Genomic DNA, 21656 nt, shown 5'->3' on the forward strand with positions numbered 1-21656 from the left:
GGGGGGTTCCAGGTCCAGGGGGAAAACCTATTCCAAAAAAAAAAAAAAATGATTCAGCTGGTAAAGCACTCACCATCTAAGCCTGACCACCATCAGAGTGTGACCCCCAGAGCCCATATAAAGGTCTAAGGAAATGATTCCACAAAGCTGTCCTCTGACCTCATGTGCAGTGTGGCATGTGTGCACTCACACACACACACACACACACACACACACACACAAAGATGGAGAGCCATCAAAGAGTCTACCTTGGGCCTCACCAGCTTGCACATACATGCATATCTCTACACTAACACGTACATACACCATAAACACATACACTAGAAAAATTGTTTCTAAAGATACAGAAAAGTTCAAACAAGGTTCCAAAGAAGACTATATCAGACTATATCCCTAAATCTGTTTAATGATCAAAATTTCTGAGATCAGCATTAAACAGTTGCTCTAAACTTTCTGTAAAAGGGGCTGGAGAGATGGTTCAATGGTTAAGAGTACTTGCTGCTCTTGCAGTTCCCAGCACCCATCAGGTAGCTTACAACCTCCTATAGCTTCAGCTCCAGGAGATCTGAGGCCCTCTTCAGGCCTCTGCAGGTATCTGGCCATACAACACATGAAACAAAGCTTAAAAATATATTTTTCTAGTGAAGTGAAAAAAAAAGGTTGAGAATATAGCTAAGTGGTAGAATACTTACCCAACGTACACAAGATCCTGAATTCAACCCCCAGCATAAGAAAGAAAAGTAGCAAAGAGAAAGAGGGATAAGAGAAAGGGAGGGGAGGGGGAAAGGAAGAAGAAAGGGATCAACAGCAGAGCTAGAGAGCTGGTCCTAATTTTATAGTGAAATCTTGCCTCTAAGAAGGGACTCTCAAGCTGGGGTGGTACACCATAGCTTTAATTCCAGCAGAAACAGAGGCAGAGGCAAAGGTGGGCAAATCTCTAGTTCAAGGATAGCCTGGTCAACCTAGTTGAGTTCAGACTAGTCAGGACATATTATATAGTGAGAGCCTGTCTCAAAAACCAAACCAAACCAAAACCAATCCCACTGCCAGCAGCTAGGTGTGGCAGCACACTTGTGTAATCATAGCTCTCAGGAGGCGGAAGCAGGTGGCCTGGGATATATAGCAAAACTGTCACAAAACATACAAAGAAACAAAACAACTTTCCTACTCTAAGAACCAAGTTTTCCTATCATTAAAATGTAGTTAGCAATTATATTTACCTCTTCCCATTCCTCCCCTCCATTAGCTGAGGTGCCCTGTATGATACAGGTGCTTCTACAAAACTGATTTAACCCGGAAAATCCTGCCCCATAATTCCAAAACCAGTAAGTATCACGCAGCATTTAAGAATTGCAAATATATTTATTACAATTTACAGATTAGTTAACAATTATATACAAATAGAATTTTAACTATAAAATCCCAACTAGTTATATTTAAATTACTGGATCTGAAGGAGTCAATTCAGAAATCTTCTAGTCCCCTAACTTCACCTTCCTTAAATTATAAAAAAATAAAATCTGATAGTTTTGATTTCAAGTTATAGATAAAGAATTATCACATTTCATCACTCAGAAATGGAAAATTTACCTGTCTGTACAAGTCTTTCATGTGCTACACTGATCCTTAAAGCACCATTAGAGGACTGGGATGAGTAAAAGGTTCAGCTGAGCACTTCCTTTCACCAAGGCCTTTTCCTTTGGAGGGAGCATTTGACATCTAGGACTAGGATGAAAATGACAATTTCCTTTCTCATTCAGTCAGTGTTTAAAGATCCTTCTGTCCACCATCTGATCGCTTTTAAAGGAAGGCAGCATATTTTTCAACCAGGCTTTTACTCATGTGAAGTGAGGGTGGAATCTCAGGTAACAATTTTCAAAACACAATGACTGTACAGATGTTTCATTACTTTCAGATACACACAGGTGCTGGATCCCAGAAACTCAAACAACCTAGTGTCTGCAATTAATCATTATGCTTCAGTCCGGTTTTAAAAGAATGTCTATGTATTGTCACAAATCTTGTCTTCCTAGGAAAATGATGCCTGCTTTTCAAATGACACTGCTTCTAACCAGCCTGTTCCCATGGCACTCTGCAAATGCACTCCGTGATTACCTAAAGTGGAGGTGCACAAAATGCACAGAATGTTCTGTGAAAGTAAGTCCATCTTGTATGGTGCTGCACTCTCAGTGTGTGAATGAACATATATTAACACTGGAGGCAGATTTTAGAGCAAACCAGATGGATTTTAAACTGAGGTAGTTACCCTGCAAGCTCTTCTGAGAAAATTCACCCCACACTGAATTAAGTGGTCATCTATTTGATCCATGTTTCTCCACTATCCAACAGAAGGCACACAGAGTTAGGAACTGACAGATAAAGAGGTGGTTACATTACCTCAACCTGACATATGCACACCAGGTAAAGCTAACTAAAAAAGCATACCCATTCCCAATTAATGCAGACTTCAATTCAAATGTAAACTCTGGGCTCAAGACACTCAAGACTTTCTAGGTGTTATGCCTCAAGTTTCCACTTTCCTGACAGTGGACCATCCTACTGCTTCTCTCATCATTAAAATACAATAAACCTGGACATTGACTGAAGTTTCTATTTTACGTTTCACACAACTGCACAGTTCCAAGTTTACAGTGTTACCACAAGTTTTAAAAGTGACAGTGCTGAGGCATGGTATTAATAACACTGGTTTTCTGTTAAGAGTATATAAAACAAAACTGAATTTCTGAGATGTCTCCCATCTCCCTCAAAAGAAAGTTCTAGGCTTTTAAGTTTAAAAAATAAACACCTATGATGCAATTATTACTTTCTAGAGAGTTTTACAATTTCTACCTATTGAAAGACACAAAGAGCCACTGGGAACTACAACATAGAAACCTTTCCAAAGGACAGTTTGCACAGAAATCAAATATATTAGATATTAAACTTTGGCAGGCCAGCTGGCCCTGGTGGTGCATGCCTATAATCCTAGCCCTTGGGAAGCAGGAGCAGAAGGCTCACCAAGTCTGCAAGATCAGTTTAGTCTGGATAGCAAAGTACTAGGTCGGCAATGATTTAAAGGGAAAAAAAAAAAAAGCGATACCATATTTAAGTAGAACTTGAATAGAAAAAAAATCTGGGCGTGGTAGTGGCACACACACTTGTGGTACCAGCAAGAGGAACGAAGCACAAAGTTATCCTTGGCTAAGTAGTGAGCTTAAGTCCAGCTATGGCCAAGAGACTATGCCTTAAAAAAAAAGGAATCCCACCACACACTTTCAGATCATTATTTAAAGAAAAACAAGTATCACAATAACGTCCTTTAAGTTGATAACATATACAACATAATTTTCAGCCTTAAGGTAGATAGGTCAAATCAATGAAATAAATATAGCCAAGCACAGTGACTCATGCCTGTAATCCTATCACTGAGGAAGTTGAAGCAGGATCGCCATAAGCTCAAGGCCAAAGTGAGAACCTATCTCACTATCCCTCATACATACATATATATATAATATACATATATATGTACACAGATACATACATATATACAGAAAAACATAAATGCTCATTAATTTCAGAATATAAGGGGGAAAAGCACATAAGAGCCCAAAGATTTTAAATAAGTATGCATAATTTAAATTAGAACTAAATATGGGATGTAAGCCCTATAAATATTGTTTCCCAGGAAAATATTTATTTTTATTTAGAGCATGGGAATTGAAGATAGGGCCTTGCACACACTAGGCAACTTCACGCTACTACTGAGCTATATTCCCAGCCCTTCTTTTCTTCATTTTCATTTTGAGATAAGATCTTGCTAAACTATTTATGCTGGCCTTGAACTCACTATGTACCCTAGGCAAACTGAACTTTCTATCTTCCTGCCTCAGTCTCCAAAGTAACTACAATTATAGGTCTGTATCATCAGGCATAGAAAAAAAAAAGTTTTGAAAAGCACAAAATTATTATTTAAAAGGTCCCCTTTTCACTTCAAGCACGCAAAGGATGCTTAAAAACACATCTAGCTGAGTGTGGAGTCAAATACCTATAAATCCCAGGAGGCAGAGGCTAGAAAATCATCACAAATTCAAGGCTGGCCTGGTCCACATAGCCAGCCCTAGGCTAACCAGGAGTACATACATATCATGACAGATCTCAAACAAACAAAAACCACATCCAACTAAGAGAGGGGATGAAAGATCAGAGATCCTTCACTGTCAAGAACTGGCTCACAAAACCCACATCCAAGAAAGAGAGGATTAAATCAGAGATCCTTCAATGTCAGAGTTGGCTTGAAACCTTGGTGCTTTCAATGATAAACGTCACCAAAAAAAAAAAAAAACCAAAAAACCTGCACCACTAGAGAAAAGTTGCTTCTTTTAAAAAAATGTTAAAGGGCAGCTGCCAATATCTCTCTTTAAAAGAAACCTCTCCAGTAAGAGATAGTGTTTGCTAGGCCTACAGGCTGTTCACACATCTTAACACTGCTGGAAAACAGTGTAAGTCCTTCGAAGCATGTTTCTGGAGTCTATTAAACATTCTTTCTCTGTGCTCAAATGTTAAGCAATATCCAATAGCATCTTCTGTTTCTTGAATTCGCTTCTGGAACCTGCATCCATCCCTTGCAAATTCTTCCCATGGTCCTTTGCGATCCTCATCACCACTTATATAATACTCAGTAACTTCTTCAAGGAAGGTTACCTATAACGACAAAGACTAATGTTAATAATTCTAGGATCTTAACATTAAAACTGAGGTAAACAAGAGTCTTTTGTTTCAAAGTACATGTGAAGTTTTAAAAAAAGCTCTAAGCAGATAGAACGTGGATAAAACAACTTCAATAAATGTTATGTACCTTTCATACATATACAAACAATTTCCCCCAAACCCCACTTATTTTATGATATTGATAAAATGAATCCAGAGATGGGAACTGAAATATTCCTATTATTAATCCTTGCTATTCTTTAATCTTTAAAGAAATAGTTACGGGTTAGAGAGATGGCTCAGCAGTTAAGAGTATTGACTGCTCTTGCAGAGGACCCAGGTTCAATTCCCAACACCCACATGGTGGCTAACAACCCTCCCGTAACTCCAGTTCCAGGGGATCCGAAGCCTTCTTCTGACTCCGTGGGCATTTTGGGACATGGGTGCATTTACACACATGCAGGCAATATACTCATACACATAAAATAAAAATAAATATTTTAAAGAAATACAGTTATGCAGTATTCTTTCCCCCAAATGAAAAATGTATTTCAGAGAGACAGCACTACAACCCTGGAAATGCACTCCTCAATGCACTCAAGAGGCTGAGGCAGGACACCCAGGAGTTTGAAGCCAGACTGGGCCACGTGAGCTCTTGTCTCAAAAAAAGATATCAAGCTCCAAAAGTAATAACTTGCTTTAAAGCATGTTTAATAGTTACATCAGCTAATCCCACTGAGGATAACTGCTTTCCTTCCCTTTACATCAGGCCAAGGAATGCCCCCTGAGGACAATTAGCAGGCATGTAACAGCTTACTAGATATTGCATTCTAGTGGTTTCTCATTCATATGTCACTAAAATAAATAAAAACAAGCCCTTAAGTAGTGTATACCATATGCCAAGCTTTTTCCAAAGAACTTTTCTCATATGATCCTCATCAACCCTATGAGGTACCGACTGCCACTACTATCACCACTGTACAGACAAGTCAGAGGCTAAGAGACAAGTCCAGTGCCCCAGCATCTAAGGGGTGTGATCAGGATTCAGTCTATCTGGCTCTACAATCTGCTCTTTTGCCAGGACACAAAGTATTTTAAACTCCAAGATCTGAAGGCCTCATTCTAAGAATTGGACACTACTCATTATTCCTGTCTAATTAGAGGGCAGGCAGCCTAAGGCTTTCAAATACCTATCATATTTAAAGTGTAACCTTTGTAAGTTTTGCTTCTACTTCATAATTGGTAGTCTCAAGCTAACCAGACATGAGATTGGCCTTAGCTATTGAAAAGCATGGAAATGAAGCATTTAAATCTTGCAGTACCTGAGCTGGAGATGTAGCTAGCTCTGTGATAGGGTGCACATTTAGCCTGTCCTGGATGCAATCCCCAGCACCACACCAGAAAAACAGTAATAAACCCTGTAATATTTGCACGAGCTACTAGTATTATTCCCATCAGATAGATGTGGATCAAGTACATGACAGTGAAGCAATCGCTCAGGTCTAGATGCCTCCCCAAATCTCAGTCCTAACTCCTCAGGAGCAGAGAAAATAGGTGAGGTGCCAAATGCTCAGGACATTGCCCACTTTGTTTCTTGCTTATTCATTCTAAATAGAGGGTAATGAGGGCTGGAGATGTGGTGGAGCCCTTCCTTGTTCAGCAAGTCTGGCCTCAACCCCCAGTATAAGGAGGGGGTAAGGAAGGGGGGGGGCTCTTTCATCCTATCATTCTGAAATGTGAAATAAAATTTTAATTTTAGTATGACTTATCATGCCTCTATAGGCAAGACATATGGTTACTATCATAGCTGGGCGTGGTGGTGCACGCCTTTAATCTCAGCGCTCACAAGGCAGAGGCAGGTGGATCCCTGTGAGTTTGAGGCCAGCCTGGTCTACATAGTGAGTTCCAGGCCAGCAGGGGCTACTGGGAGACTCTGTCTCAAAATGACCCCCCCCCAAAAAATATTACTATCATTTAGATATTTTCTACCGTAAGAACAGTTTCATAGTAAACTGTACCTTTGGAACCAATGGCTTACAGCCTGAGGATGATGCCTTTGAGAGCCCTTGAGTCATGACAGCCTTTCCAGTTTTTCCCCCGATGCTGCAAGATCCCAGGTCAATGGTAACTTACCCATCGCTTTCTCTTTCTAGATGAAGGTATAGGAAACTAAAGAAACTCCCTCTACAGTAAAAAACTTCCTTGTGTTCCTTGTGTCTGGGGAATATTCTCAGTAACTTCAGCTGAATAAACCATAGGAGAAATAAAGTAATTCAAAAGACTCCCAAAATAAAGTAAATCTGACAATATAATGAGAGAGTAAAGAGCCCCGTGAGGTTTTCCAACTAGCCTGGAACTGGGCCTGCCTCATGCTGCACACTAGTAGTTCCAGCACTTGGAGGAGTGCTGAGACTTGAGGCCAGCCTGGACTATGTAATGAGTTCAAGGCTAGCCTTGGTCACAAAGTGAGATCCTGTCACAGAAAAATAAAACTAACCCAAGAACAGGAACTGCTTAAACCAAGTAGCCAGCACTGTTTACAACCTGGTCTTTGGTAACTAGTAATTCATTCTTTTGCAATGGCATGGTGTGGCAGCTCACAGCTCCTTGCACCCAGGAGGCAGAGGTAGGTAGATCTTTAGGAGTTCCAGACCAGCCAGGGCTAGTGAGACCCTGTCTTAAAAAAAAAAAAAAAAAAAAAAAAAAAGACAATACCATTTCTTGTGTAATTGTGAAAGGTTTGATGCAGAAGACAGGGTCTCACCCTATAGAGACATCCTGACAACTCACTATGTGGCCCAGGCTGCCCAGAACTAGCAGCAATCCTCTTGCCTCCCAAATGCTAGAATTACAGGTATGAACCACCACAATCAACTCCTTCAGAACAAATCACATAAACCTGGCTTACTATTTTATATTATTAATCCTTTGGGTTCTAATGGACAGGAATAAAAAGTTCTGAGAAAATAAAATATGAAGGTTTCGCGAACAAAACACCACATGTCAAACCATTTCAGGACATTATGGCTATGATAGTTTCACCAACCTAAATGAAAATGACCCCTCCCTAACAGCTACATTGGCACCATCCTTTCAGATAGGAATCCGTCCTATGGGGAGGAAGGGCCATTCCAATAGTTCTCCCTGCAAGCATGCGGGCTTTGAGGCCTTCCTCAAAAACATACACACAACCGTGGGGGTGTGGTGGCCGATGCCTTCGGAGGCAGCAGGCAGATCTGTGAGTTCAAGGCCAGCTAGGGCTATAAGGAGACCCTATTTCAAACTCAAAAAGACCAAACAAAAAACTATATATATGTATATATGTGTACACACACGCGCACACACACACACACACAAAACCACGCCTCCAAAAGAGAAGTCATGCTGCCACACGTAACCAAATCAAAACAGAGCAAATTGTCAGTCATATAAAAGAAACAAACCTTTTTTCTCTTGATATGCTTGTCTCTTTCTCCAGAAAGAAACTCACTCGGCCCACAGTCTGGACATCCATTTTCTGGGCTCCCAAATAGCTGCACCTTACGAGAAAATAAGGTATGACACTGGGAAAAGGCCACCGGGGCCTCGGCCGTTGCCTTTGAGTCATGACAGCCTTTCCAGTTTTTCCCTGATGTTTGAAAAGGAGCCTTGAAATTTAAAAGGTTGTAGGGGTCATCGGAATTACAGAAAGAGTTCCACAGTCTGAGATTCTCCGCTTCATCTGCACTGGATGCCCAGTCATCTTCCTCCCCAGAACTGTCAGGGGTCTCTGGAAGGATTCCAGCCTGGGGAGAACGCCCTAGAACACAGTTGCCAGACAAATCCTTCCCAGAATCGGAAGGGTCTGCAGGGCCAATCCTGGCAGCAGTCTGAATGGTTGCCGTGAAATTTTGGGGGTTATAAGGATCTACACTATAGAAAGAGTTCCAAAGGTGAAGCCCTTCAGAGTCTTGTTCCAGGTCCGATTCTGACAGCGACCCATCACTATCAAAGCCATCATCCTCAGGTTCCTCGTCCCAACTCTCACCTTCCGAATCCGAGCTGCAGTCCAGGTCACTGGACACCCCTCCCAAAATGTAATCTATCAATTTGTTGCTACAAGCTGGTCTGGCAGAAACCGGAACTTCATCCTCTATGTCCGAAGAGTCAACTACTACACTGGTGTGGTCCTCCTCTTCAGACTCTCTTTCCGCAGGTGACTCGAAAGATGGGCAGCTTCCCCGAGCGAGTGGAGCCTCTTCAATCAACAATTGTAGCTTTTCCTCGGTGGGCTCTTGGGTGGCTCCGGGAGGGGACACAGTCTGTGCTGGGTTATCTGTGCAGTGCTGCGGGTCCACCCGTTGAAGGCTGTGTTCCTCCTCCAGGCTGTGATAGCCATTATCTTGCTCGGGAGTGGGTAACTCTTGCCCCTTGTTAGCCTGAAGGAATTCTAGCCGTTTCATACGAAGATGGTGGATTTCTGGCAGGCCTTCAGTGGACAAAGGTGGACACCTTTGCCATGAAGTTGCCGAGATCTCTGCCCGAAGTGGCTGCGGATGACAACCATCTTCAACCAGGGAGCAGCTCTCTGGGGTCAGCGTGCGGAGATCCACCAGCTGGCTGTTCCGACAGCGCAGCTCCAGCTGGGAAAGGCAGTCCAGGTAGGAGGGGTTCAGTAAGTAGGAAACTACCTTGAAACTGCCTAAGCTCTTAATGTTTAGAGGCCCAGAGAGTGAAGAAGAGTCTAGCTCGCTGTCGGAGAGCAGATGGGCTTGAAGACTGCCGTGGAACATCTGCACTCCCCACGGCTGCTGCTCCAGGAGCAAAGTGTGTGCTGCAGAGTCCAAAGCTCTGCCCTGGCCTTTAAGTTTCAATTCCAGGTCTGAGGATGAGCACTGCCATTGGAGTCCCCCCTCTAGCCAGTCAAGGGGGCTGTCAACCAAGCCGTCTGAAGGGTCCAGCCGCAGGGAACTCAAAGATTTCTGCACTGCAGGGGTGGCTGACCCCTGCCGCCCTCTCCAGGGTCTCAGGGCGCTGTAGCTTCCGGCGAAATCCAGCCACCTGGTCGGAATCAAGCCACCGAAAAGCTGGCTCCAAATCAGCAGCTTCTGGAGCAAGCTAGGGAGCAGCGCAAAGAGCAGGGACAGCAATCTGGACCAGCAGCTAGTCCGAGGCTCGGGCAGGGCGGTGGAAGCCAGGGTGGGATCTCCGGGGTTTTCCGGAGCGAAGTCGGGAGAGCGTACGTGCGATCGCCGGCCGAGGAAGGACAGCTGGAGCCGGGAGCCCCAGCGCGGGCCAGGCCGCTTCCGAGTCCCGGGAGTACCCGGCTCCATCGCTTCTCCTCGTGGTTTCTCGAGTCGGTGCGCAGAGTTCACGGAGGCCTACACAGCCTCGGCCTCGCCAAGCGGCGGAGTCGGTACAGCAGGCCGACCCCCTCGCCGGCAGACAAGCCTCAGAGAGCGGCGGCTTCCGCAGCGGGCGGCGTGGCGCAGGGCCCGGCGGCGCGCGCAAGAGGCGGCGGCCACGGCTACGTCCATCGCGGCCGGGAATCCGCCGGCCGAGTGTGCGGAAGCCGCTCGGCCACAGACCGGCCTAGCGACCGCGGCGCGGAGGCCTACGAGGCCCAAGATGGCGGCAGGCTGAGGCAAGCGGAACACCCGGAAGCCGCCGGACCAGACGGAAGACGGACAGCATCTGCTCCGCCCGCCGCACGCCGCCCAACGTCTTTTGTGGCGCCCCCGCCCCCTCCCAACTCCCAGGGGCGGACTTTCCTCACCATTGCGCGCAGCCGCTGATTGGTCGCGCCTGCGGTCCCCGTAGATTTACTCTTGGTAGAGCCGAAGGCTCGCGGAAGGTTGCATCAGCCGGACTCAGGCTGCACGCATGCGCTGAGTCAGTTCTCTCTGGTCTCCTAGGAGACCGCGCCCTCCACCCTCTGGGTTAAAGGAAGGGTTTAGGGAGATGAGCAGGGTTTCCAGAGAACTTGTGAATTCTCCTGAGCCCTTTCATCAGTCTGTACACTCGGAAGTGCTTGTACTCATATTTGGATATATCAGGCTTCTCGTGTTAAGTGCTAAATAGACCCAACCCGGGACCTTAAATATGACTTGGGCAATGCAATATAAATAACCTACTTGATAAGACAAATCATCCGAAGTGAGTAGTAGGAGTGAAAGATTCATGTGAAAAATGAATCAGTCCTGTGCCCACTGCTTTATAATTTTTAAGTCATTAGCGTTGCCTGGGATTTAACTTTGACCAATCTTTCAGCGCCCACCTGACATACATGTAAATGAAAACTCAGAGTGTCTTATTAGACCACCTTGGGACAAGCTGAAGGATAGAAAGGGAAGGGAGTCCCCACAACTGTTTGCTCTCATGCTTCTCAGCAACAGTGTAGTCAACTCGTATTTACTTCCTGAGCAACCAGAACCGCAGGGTGCAACTTTGTCCTTTGGAAAAAAATTCTCTGATAAATTTAATTGCTATACTACGTATTGCAGAAGTAGGGGGTATTGGTTCCTTTGAAATGGGGTATCATTCTGTAGCCCAGGCTGGCCTTAAACTTGCCACAATCTTGCCTCAGCTCCTCAAGTACCAGCTGATTCTCTCTTGTGAGTTTGGTCTTAATTTACTTTCTTTTTTCTGTTAAAATCTTTTAATCTAAAAACAAAAGAACAAAAACATTCTAATCTATAGGGCTTAGGTCAAGCAACTGTAACAGAGGGAGGGTGATAGACCTAAGAAGGAAGATATTTTAGGGGCCAAAGGAGACCATTGGCTCCTCATAATTTGTTGGACCCCCTTCAAGGAACTCCTTTCTTAGAAATCAAGAGGCCCTCAATTTCTTCTTTTACTGCCCCTTAATATCTTATTACTTATATCTGGAACTATCTTGTTTCTCAATCTTAAGAACTTTAGAAAAATATATTAGTAACGAGTCAGTTTACATAATAAAAAGAGATCTGAGTACACTAATTACTGGGAGTTTCAGTCCATTTGCAAAGTGAGGCTATGGCTGTAATTCCTCTTTTAATCACTGGGTGAGAGAGCTATGTTCCTAATACAGTGCCTGCCAGATAGAGTAGGAGTACAAGCATTAGCTAATATTCCAGTGTTTGACTTCACAGTCCTCAGTTGTTTCCCACTATCTCCAGAATAATGGCTTTCTTCAGCAGGTTCTCCCAGGATGCTCCCCCAGGCTCTTCTGCAGCTTCTCTTCTTGCAAGTTATCCGACAGAGCATTTAACTTAGCATGGCTTCTGGTTTCAGACCTTTCCTTCTGCTGTTTCCTGGCCAGGAAAGTCCTCACTTTTCCATGTGGCACACCTACTCACACTCAGGCTCAGCTGAAAGGTCAGCTTCTGCTTGAGGCCTTCACTGACCCTCCCAGTCAGAATTCATTGATTCTTCCCAACACTGATAATACACAATTCTCTCTGACTGGGCCCAAGCTCCTTGAGGTAATTATTGCCTAGGTCAGGATTTCTCTTCCTCTTCTTCCTCCTCCCTCTCCTCTTCCTCCTTCTCCTCCTCCTCCCCCTCCTCTTCCCTCTCCTCCTCCCTCTCCTTCTCCTCTTTTATTATGCATATGGTACATGCACATGTGTATTGCATGATCACCAATGCATGCCTGTGTGGAGGCTAGAGGTCAATGTCATGTGCCTTCCTCTCACACTTTCCACCTTATTTTTTATTTAATTTTTATTTAATTTTTGTGTGTGTTATACATAAAATCATCTTTATACCCCCTTTCTCCTTCATGCATTCTGTCATTTGTATTAAGGCCTATTATGTAAAGTGTCCTGAGATGTCCCTCGGAGCAAGTTCATCCACCAGGTTTAGTCAGCCTGTCTAGAGTCTCTCTCTTCAAGAAGATCAGCTCTTCCTCACCCAGCAGTAATCAGCTGCCAATAATTCTTTGACTAAGGTTGGGGCTTGCTGTTCATTTCCACAGTTGTGTGCTGGGTTTTTGTCTGCCTAAGTCTGCATGGGTCTTCTGCATGCTGACACCATTGCTGTAGGTTTGTATGAGAAGGGTCCCAGGTATCTCCATATGGTCATGCATCTCCTCCCTGGCTCTTTCCACCCTCCTCTTTCCCAATGATCCCTGAGCCCTAGGTGGGTGGACCTCAATATAGAAGACCTGTCCAAGGCCCCACACTATGTGGACTCTTATTCTTTACGTTCATCTTATGTATTTTTAAATATTTATTTACTTTAAAAATATTTTTATGTATATGAGTGTTTTTATGTAGAGTCATGTCTATGTGTACCATGAGTGTACAGTGCCCATGGAGACCAGAAGAAGGTATCAGGTTTCCCTGAAACTGGAGTAACAGGTGGTTGTGAGCCTCCATGTGGGTGCTGGGAACAAAACTCTGGTCCAGAGAACCAAACTCTGATCCTCTGGAAGAGCAGTCAGTGCTCTTAACTGTTGAGCCCTCCAAGCCCCTTATTCTAACTCTTTTTTAAAAACATTTTTTATTTATTATTTTTATTTTATGTGTATAAGTGTATTGCCTGCATGTATGTGAGTGGACATGTGTCGTGCAATGCTGCGGAAGTCAGAAGAGGGCTTCAGATTCCCCTGGAACTGGAGTTAAGGACAGTTCATAGCCACCATGTGGGTGCTGGGAATAGAACCCAGGACCTCTGCAAGAGCAGTCAGTGCTCTTAACTGCTGAGCCATCTCTCTAGCCCCTTATTCTCACTTTTAATGTGAGAATAATGAAGCTCCCGGCCAGCTTTTAAAGGGAAGCCTCTCCTTCCTTTTAAGGCCCCATTATATTTAAATTTTTTCATATATTGCATTGTTACTGTCTACTGCTTGCCCTTCCACCTCCTGGCCCAAAGGCCCAACATGACCCCAAGGCCCTTTTTTTTGGTCTTTTTATTTTATTTCTTTTTTATTTTTTGACACAGGGTCTTCCTGTAGCCTGTAGCCCCAGCTGGCCTGAATCTCACTATGTAAAACAAGCTGGCCTTGAACTCACAGAAATCTGCCTGCCTCTACCTCCCAAGTGCTGGGATTAAAAGCATGCACCACCAAACCTGGCAACCCTAAGGCCCTCTAATTCTAATAAACCTTACTGAGGGGACTTGTGTCTTCTTCCTTTCCAAACCAACCACTGCTGCTCACCTTTTATTACAAGAACCTTCCTTATGACCAAACTGTTAGGGTTCCAAACAGCAGCAGTTTCCCCCCTCCCCAACAGGGACCTCACCTTGACCTTTGAAGTCAAGGGAAACAAACTCTGCTGAGAAGCAGCCTGCCTTTCCTCTGACCTCCAAAGATAAGATAAGCAGATTCTACCTGATAACCAGAGATTTTAGAAGCTGTTTATCATAACAGCTTTTCTCTTTTCTTAAAAGGAAAAAAGTAAACACTTCCAGACCCTAATCCTACCTGCTTTTTCTGCTTCCCCCAGGCTTTTCCTGCTTCCCCCTCCCTGATTTCTCCCCCAAACATTCCCCCCTTCCACACCCTCAAGCCCCTATATATAAAGTCCCAGCTCACAACCCATGGACTGACATCTTTCCCTGACATCTTTCCCTTCCCTGACATCTTTCCCTTCCCTTCCCTGACATCTTTCCCTTCCCTTCCCTGACATCTTTCCCTTCCCTTCCCTGACATCTTTCCCTTCCCTTCCCTGACATCTTTCCCTTCCCTTCCCTGACATCTTTCCCTTCCCTTCCCTGACATCTTTCCCTTCCCTTCCCGCCACGCACACTCTCTGCAACATTCCTACCTATCACAAACTTCATATCCCTTTTTTTTTTTTAAAACCTCCTTTTGGTTTATTTATTTTTATGTGTATGGGTGTTTTACCTGTTTTGCCTATTGTATGTAAGTGCACCACATGTGTGTAATGCCCACTGAAGCCAAAAGAGGGCTTCTGATCCCCTGGAACTGGAGTTACAGGAGGGTTGTTAGCCTCCATATGAGTGCTGGAACCAAACCTAGGTTCTTGACAAGAGTAGTCAGTGCTTTTAACCACTGAGCCATCTCTCCAGCCCCCATACCTAATAGTCTACTCTCAATTTTTTCAGTGAGTTAAACATGCTCCTAAAAACAATGTGTTCTTGTGCCAGGTATAGTGGCACATGCCTTTGATCCCAGCACTCAGGAGGCAGAGGTAAACAGATCTCTGTGAGTTCCGGGCCAGCAGGGATACACAGTGAGACCCTGTCTCAAAACAAAACAACAACAAAAAAATTTTCTTATAACTTTCTTGAATGGAGCCTAAGGATGTAGCTCAATGGCAGAACATTTCCCCAGCAATTACAAGCCCTGGGTTTGATCCCCAGCATTGCAAAAGTAAGTAAAAACTAACAAAACTTTCTTGAACGGGCTTCCTCTTCCCCATACAGTTTTTATTTTAGTTTTTATTCTTCTAAACTTTGAAGTTGCTTTAGGGGGAACACATAATCAAGCATTTGAAAGCTATGAGAATTTGTGGCTTTGTCTTATAGTCTACCAAGAACAGAATGGTGATTCAGCTTTTCAGCCAGAGGGCAAAGGGAGGGCAGCTCTGTACTGAGAGATAACAAGGTGTTGCCTTGGCTACATGCAAGTTGGAGAAGACAAGAAGACCTTGGATTGGCCAGCTGACTGCACTTTGGCAGAAGACAACTAAAACCCCAGTACATTGTGTTTACTTTAAAAGATATTGCCAGGCCTCGGGTAAAAGGCACGCACCTTTTGATTATTTTTCCAAGTATCCCTTATAGCCCTCACTGTTCTGGCTACCACATCCTGTCTTTCCAACTCACCTTGATTCAGTTCCTTTTCTCTTAAAGCTTTTTGTGTGTGTGTGTCAGAGTCTTGCTGCCCAGGTTGGCCTTGAACTCAAAGTACTCTTCCTGCCTCAGCCTCCTGAGTACTGAATACTGGTGTTCTAGGTGTATGCCCCAGTGTTGGGTGCCACCCACTTAACCCCTTAGAGACCCCATAAACCATCATCACTTTTTCTCAGTGACCCATCATCTTCATTTTCTTCCTTTATCCAATATTAAAACTACCTCCTTTCAGCCAGTGTGGTGATTCATTCCTATAATTGCTATGAGTTTGAGGCCAGCCTGGGCTACATAGTTTCAGGTGTATACAGAGTGAGACCCTGCATTCCTGCAGTGCAGTGGTGCTGGAGAAATCACTCAAGCATACTGACTGACTCACTTCACACTTGGTCACTAATCTCATCAATGCTTTTAGTAGTTCTATTTTTTTCCACACTTTCAGACTATTTCACAATGCTTCCTCCAAATTCCCAGCCTTCCTCTGTACATTCTTAGCTTGGAATCCCACCTCATACTTCATTGAGAAAATAAATTCCAGCATGAACCATACCATCTTTCCCCCACCCAGTTCTCCTGTATCCATTTTGGTTGTTTTGTTTTGTTTTGTTGAGACAGGGTCTCACTATGTATCCCTGGCTGACCTGGAGCTCACAGAGATCTGCTGGCCTCTCCCTCCTGAGTGCTGGGACTATATGCCTAGCCCTTGTGAATCTGGACCCACATTTAGTATCACCAATCTCATTTCAAAGCCAAGAAACCTCCGCCATTCTAGCCCTTCTTCCACTCAAGGAATCCTGGCCCCCTTCTGTAACACACATGTTTTCTCTAGTAATAAATCACTTTGGCTAATATACTTTTGTAAGATATGTTTTAAAAAGCCTTTCTAGATACATTTTCCTCAAGTTTCTACCACAGCCAAATGTCTCAAAAGTTGCTCATGGTCTCCATCTTCTCTCCTGCTCTCTAATCTACTCCAAGGTAGTTTTTACCCTGCTTCACCCTCCAAGCAGCTATTGTTAAGGCTTCCAAGAACATTTTTAGTATATCTAGTCTTTGGATTCTTGAGAATTGGATTGTGCCCCAAAAGATGCTGAAGCCCTAATACCTAGCTTTTATGAATGTGACATTATTTAAATTTTCTTCTTTGCAGATGATCAGTTTTAAAATGAAGCCCTTAGGGTAAGCTCTAATCCATTTTAACAGTGTCCTTATGAGAAGGGGAAATTGGACACACACAGCTGCCCGCATATGACTGGGGAAGCCTGCTCAGTTTTGATGTTTCCTCTGTGAAACCTACTCTACCTATCCTTCCACCTGCCACTCTCCTGCCCTGTCCATGCCACACTATACTGTGGTGTTGCCATAGGCATGGTGGTTATCGGTTCCACTATGTCCTGCAGATATGAAAATCCATGCATGTTTAAGTCCCTTAAACAAAATGACATCCTGGAGCTACATAGAAATTGATTAGATTCCCATGCCCTCTCCAAGCCAACTGGTGAAAACATGGTTCAATATTTATTACCAGAAAGGAGTCCAGTACTTTATGCCACTGACTGTGAAGAATGTATTGAGAAGCCCCTTCACCACTCTTGGACTCAGGAAAAGGGCTCGGCTGACTGGAAACCCTTTGAGCATAAGCCTCATCACAGCCAGAAGTATAACCCACCCCAATTACCTACTGCTACTTGAGTATCGTTGAGGTCAGGACTCTGCAGTGATGCTGGTCTTTACATTTCCAAGCAAATACAAGAACCTTCAGTAAAGATTGGGCTGGCATTAAGGGATTTTTGTCTCAGAACTCTATGGGTCCTAGAGTTTCCTCCAAGTTCATCTATATCAAAGTTGTAGAAGTAAAACTGTAGAAGGCAGAGGCAGGTGGATCTTTGTGAGTTCCAGGCCAGCTGGGGCTACAGGGAGACCCTGTCTCAAAAAAGACCAAAATAAAATAAAATAAAAAACGAGAAGAGTTTTCTTTTCACTGGGTCTTTAGTTAAGTGCCTGGAAAAAACCACAGGATCCACCCTTAAAATTTCACAGCTAAGGACTGGCACAGGTAAAGGAGCCTTCCACCACGCCTGACAACCAGAGTTTCATCCCCAGGCACGGTGGAAGGACATTATGGAAGGAAAAAAATCAACTTCCAAAAGTTGTCCTCTGAGCACGCACATGCAGGTATACACACACACTATTACATTTTTTTTCTTAATCTTTTTGAGACAAGGTTTCCCTGTAGCCCCAGCTGGCCTGGAACTCACTATGTAGACCAGGCTGGCGTTGAACCCATGGAGTGCTAGGATTAAGGGTGTGTGCCACCTCACCCGGCTCAGATACTTTTTTATTTGTTTTTCAAACTTTAAAAAAAAAATTATTTATTTTTAATTTTATGTGTATGCATGTATTGCCTGTGTGTAGGTAAGTGCATCCATGTCGTGCAATGCCCAAGGAGTTCAGAAGAGTCTGTCAGATCCCCTGGGACTGGAGTTACAGACAGTTGTTAGCCACCATGTGAGTGCTGGGATTTGAATCCGGGTCTTCTGCAAGAACAACCAGTGTTCTTAACCGCTGAGCCATCTCTCCAGCCGCCTATATTTTATTTTTAAAACAGGGTCTCACTGTGCAGGTCCGGCTGGCCTGGAACTCACAGAGATCTGCCTGCCTCTGCTTCCTCCAGAATGTTGTGATTAAAGGCAAGAGCCACCAGACCCAACACAGACATTTTTTACAAACATTTTCTGTATGATTGGTTGAATCTGAGAAGGCAGAGTCTGATTAACTGAAGGACTGTTGTGTTCCTTTCATGGCTGCCTCCCTGGCTCTACTGTAAGTTCCTTAAGGGCATCCACATGCTTGTCCTCTGAGTAGCCACAGTGCCTGACAGCTCACCTGACTCTTTGAAGTCATCAGCATTGTTTGTCAAAGATCAACTCTTCCAGACAAATCCCAACCAGCAGCATTACCTCAGAACTTAAAATGCTGCTTGATTTTTCACCTTTCAAATCCAAGTGAATCTTTGTCCCCCAAACCCCAGTGTTGGGTAATTTCATTTTTGCACTCTTTGAACTCTGAAAATACAACGTTCTGAATTTCTTTTGTTTCTCTTCTCCCTGGTGACTTCTCTTCCCATCCCCAGTACTCTCATTCTCACTCCCTGAGGGGGGTCAGATTTCTACTCCACTTGGCTAAGAAAAGTGCTTAACTAAGACTCTTGTCATTCAAGTTCTAACTTTTTTAAAAGGTCCATAGAGACCTGTCCACAGTGGCTGCACTGCCACAAAGCCCCTTAGAAATACAGCAGATAACACTTTTTACTATTTACTGAGGACAATTCCCTTGGAAGCCCCACAAAATCCCCTTGCATGAAATACAAATCTCTGCTCTGAAGATTTTAAAACTTCTGGATAAAGTGCTGAAACAGGAGGGGCCTGGAAAGATGGCTCAGTGATTAAGAGCACTAGCTACTCTTGGAGAGGACCCAGGTTCAATTCCCAGCACTCACATGGTAGCTAACAACTGTTAAGGTTCAGATAGCCCATCCCCTCACCAGCAGGGTCTCATGGACTTTTCATGCTCCTGAGAAAAGGGAACCTAGCTGATAAGCATGCTGGTCTTTGAAGTCAGAGATGCAGACTTTTCTCCACTGTTTGGCCAACACAGCAGGCTTCCCCTTTGATCTCTAAAGAGGACAGGTTTTAACAGTCCCGCTCTCCAGCTCCCCACTGCACCCAACTTTTAAAAATATATATATCTTCCCGCCTTCTGCACGACCCAGAAGCCTCTCCCTTTAAAAGACCCCAGCTCACAACCCAGGCAGACATTTTCCCTGCCCAGAGGGAATCTGTCCCATGGGTTCTTTTGCTAATAAACTCTGTTCTGATGGAGTTTTATCTGTGTCCTGGTGCTTTCTCCTGATCAACCCTATTGATCATACAGCTACTTTTTATCTATCAGATGGTGCCAAAACCTGGTTCTTACTTCAAGGGACCCGTCTGGACTTCTCCAACGCCACTAACTTGGTTTTCAGGTACACTCCCACCCTTCCTTTCTCTCCCCAGCTCTCTGCTTTGCTTTCACCCCTTTCTGGCTCCCTCTCCTTTGCTATGGGCCTGGAAGGCCTGCTGTCTTCCATCCTTTTTTCCCTGTCTTTGTCTTCTTCCACTGCCTTTCTTCCTCACTTTACTCGGGATGATTTCTGATACCATTCAAGCCAACACATGCAAATGCTCTGTATCCTTCTCCTCTCTCTCCCTCCCATACTAAAGCTTTCTACTCCCCGCCATGTGTCTGCCAGCCTGCCATGTGCCTCACCTACTATGGAGGCTTTAAACCTGCACGACCCCAAGGCTTTTTTTTCCTTCCATCTATTCACCCCCTCCAGGCAGCTGCCAAGATTGCCAGCTCGCCTGCCCTGGGGATTTTTCTTTAACATTCTAATAAAATGATAAAAGTTTCCAGCTGGGCCCATTCTTAAATTCTCTTATAAATGTGGCTAAGAACCCTTTAGGGGGCCCTTTCTCCTTGTTTTGGCCCAACTAGCCTAAACCGGCTGGGCAATTTTGCTGGAGCATTTAAAGAATTTCAGGTGGCTTGCCCCATTGACAAAGGAAAAACGTTTTAAAAGCCTTTTTTTCTCCTAAACTTCTTCTCAGGCAAGGGGGCTCAAAATTTTGATCTTAGGCCCTCTTGGGCACCAAGCAACTGGTGCTCAGGCACCTACTTTTCTAACTAGACCTGACCATTTTAAACTTCACTGTACACGAAAATTCACAGGCAGTACTCAGGCGAGTCATATGCTTTCAGAACAACAACCCACTGATTTATATGCCCTGTTCCTTCTGCTGCCCTCATTAGTTTCCTTTCCAGCATAGCGTGTGTCTAGAAATTAAGAGATCCTGAGAACTTGGCTTCGCATTCACAGCTACAATGGTTGGTGAGAAACATGGATTCCTTTGATTCGCTTTTGTATTTGAGTCACACACACACACACACACACGTATATCTGAAGGTACTTTCTTCTTTCATATCAAGCCTAATCTACCAGTACCAGGGGTGCCAAGGATCCTCTTGCAATTTATTTTTGTTTTCATTTCTTGATGATGTCATAGAATAAGCAATGCATTTCTAGTTCAGACTAAGGGAATAATGCCAGATCTACACAATGGGAGTTTAAATTTTAACATCGTTTAGGGCCTGTTTTTAAAGGAGATTACTTTGAGTTTTAACTTCTTCTATGGTATATTTACTGGGTTTTTTTCTTTTTTGAGGGGGGTCTTTTTGAGGTCTCTCTGTAGCCCCAGCTGTCCTGGAACTCACTATGTAGACCAGGATGGCCTTTAACTCACAGAGATCAGCCTGCCTCTGCCTCCCAAGTGCTGGGATTAAAGGCATGCAGCACTAAAGATGATTGTTTTAAGTTTTTACATTGTATAACATATTTACAGATTTTTAAAAAGGAATTATTTTTAGGTTTTTGACATTGTTTGAATGACACCTTTATCTGGTAATTTTAAAGGAATTATTTGGATTTTAATATCTTTTATATGGTATTTGCTAATTTCTAAAAATGACTATTTTCAATTCCTACTGTTTTACATACTGTATTTGCTAGTTTTTCTAGCCATTTGCCTTCAAGGTGCAAAGGGAGCTGACACTTTGTGATGACTAGACCTGTGAAGCAGATAAAAATTTGCTGTACTCCTGGGCCAAAACCTTACAAGAGACAAGCTACCTCCAGGGCCAAAACCTTACAAGAGACAAACTACTACCAACACATAGTTATAGCAATGAGAGGTAAAAAGTAATAGTCTATTTGAGTGAGAGGCTTGAGATGCCATCTCTACTGGTCTTAACTCCTCCCCTTTCTACATTGTGATTCTAAGCCTGTTTTTCTCTGAAATAGAGTTATTTTCCTCTCTGATACTCAGATGCTCTATGCTTGCTTATGTTCCTGCCCCATCGTTCCTTGGGTGCTTTCTAGTTATAATATCAGGGTAATATTATATTGGTAAATTGTCATGTGCTGTTTGAGCTCACTGAGACACTGACTCTGGAGATGGGATTGGCCCTTGCACTGCAGACTCAAGTCTATTATCTCAAGATGTGTTCTCCAAGACTTTTCCAGGTTCAGGCTGGCCCCTGACCCTGTAACAAGGAGAAGTTGAAAAACAAAC

The 21656-nt window shown here is 43.9% G+C and overlaps 1 protein-coding gene across 1 annotated transcript; it reads right to left on the reverse strand.

Annotated features, from left to right (window-relative positions):
* Positions 1 to 1342: 1342 nt before the first annotated feature.
* Ppp1r15b (protein phosphatase 1 regulatory subunit 15B) lies at positions 1343 to 10053 on the reverse strand. The gene is made up of 2 exons (XM_008830386.3): positions 8151 to 10053; positions 1343 to 4701 (listed from the first exon to the last, which is right to left on the reverse strand). Exons 1-2 carry the CDS (start codon positions 10017 to 10019, stop codon positions 4459 to 4461), a joined length of 2112 nt encoding a protein of 703 aa, XP_008828608.2. The 5' UTR covers positions 10020 to 10053; the 3' UTR covers positions 1343 to 4458.
* Positions 10054 to 21656: the final 11603 nt, after the last annotated feature.

The sequence above is a fragment of the Nannospalax galili genome, unplaced genomic scaffold (genome assembly GCF_000622305.1).
Source record: "Nannospalax galili isolate Female #2095 unplaced genomic scaffold, S.galili_v1.0 scaffold113, whole genome shotgun sequence".
In the NCBI taxonomy this organism is placed as follows: Eukaryota; Metazoa; Chordata; class Mammalia; order Rodentia; family Spalacidae; genus Nannospalax; species Nannospalax galili.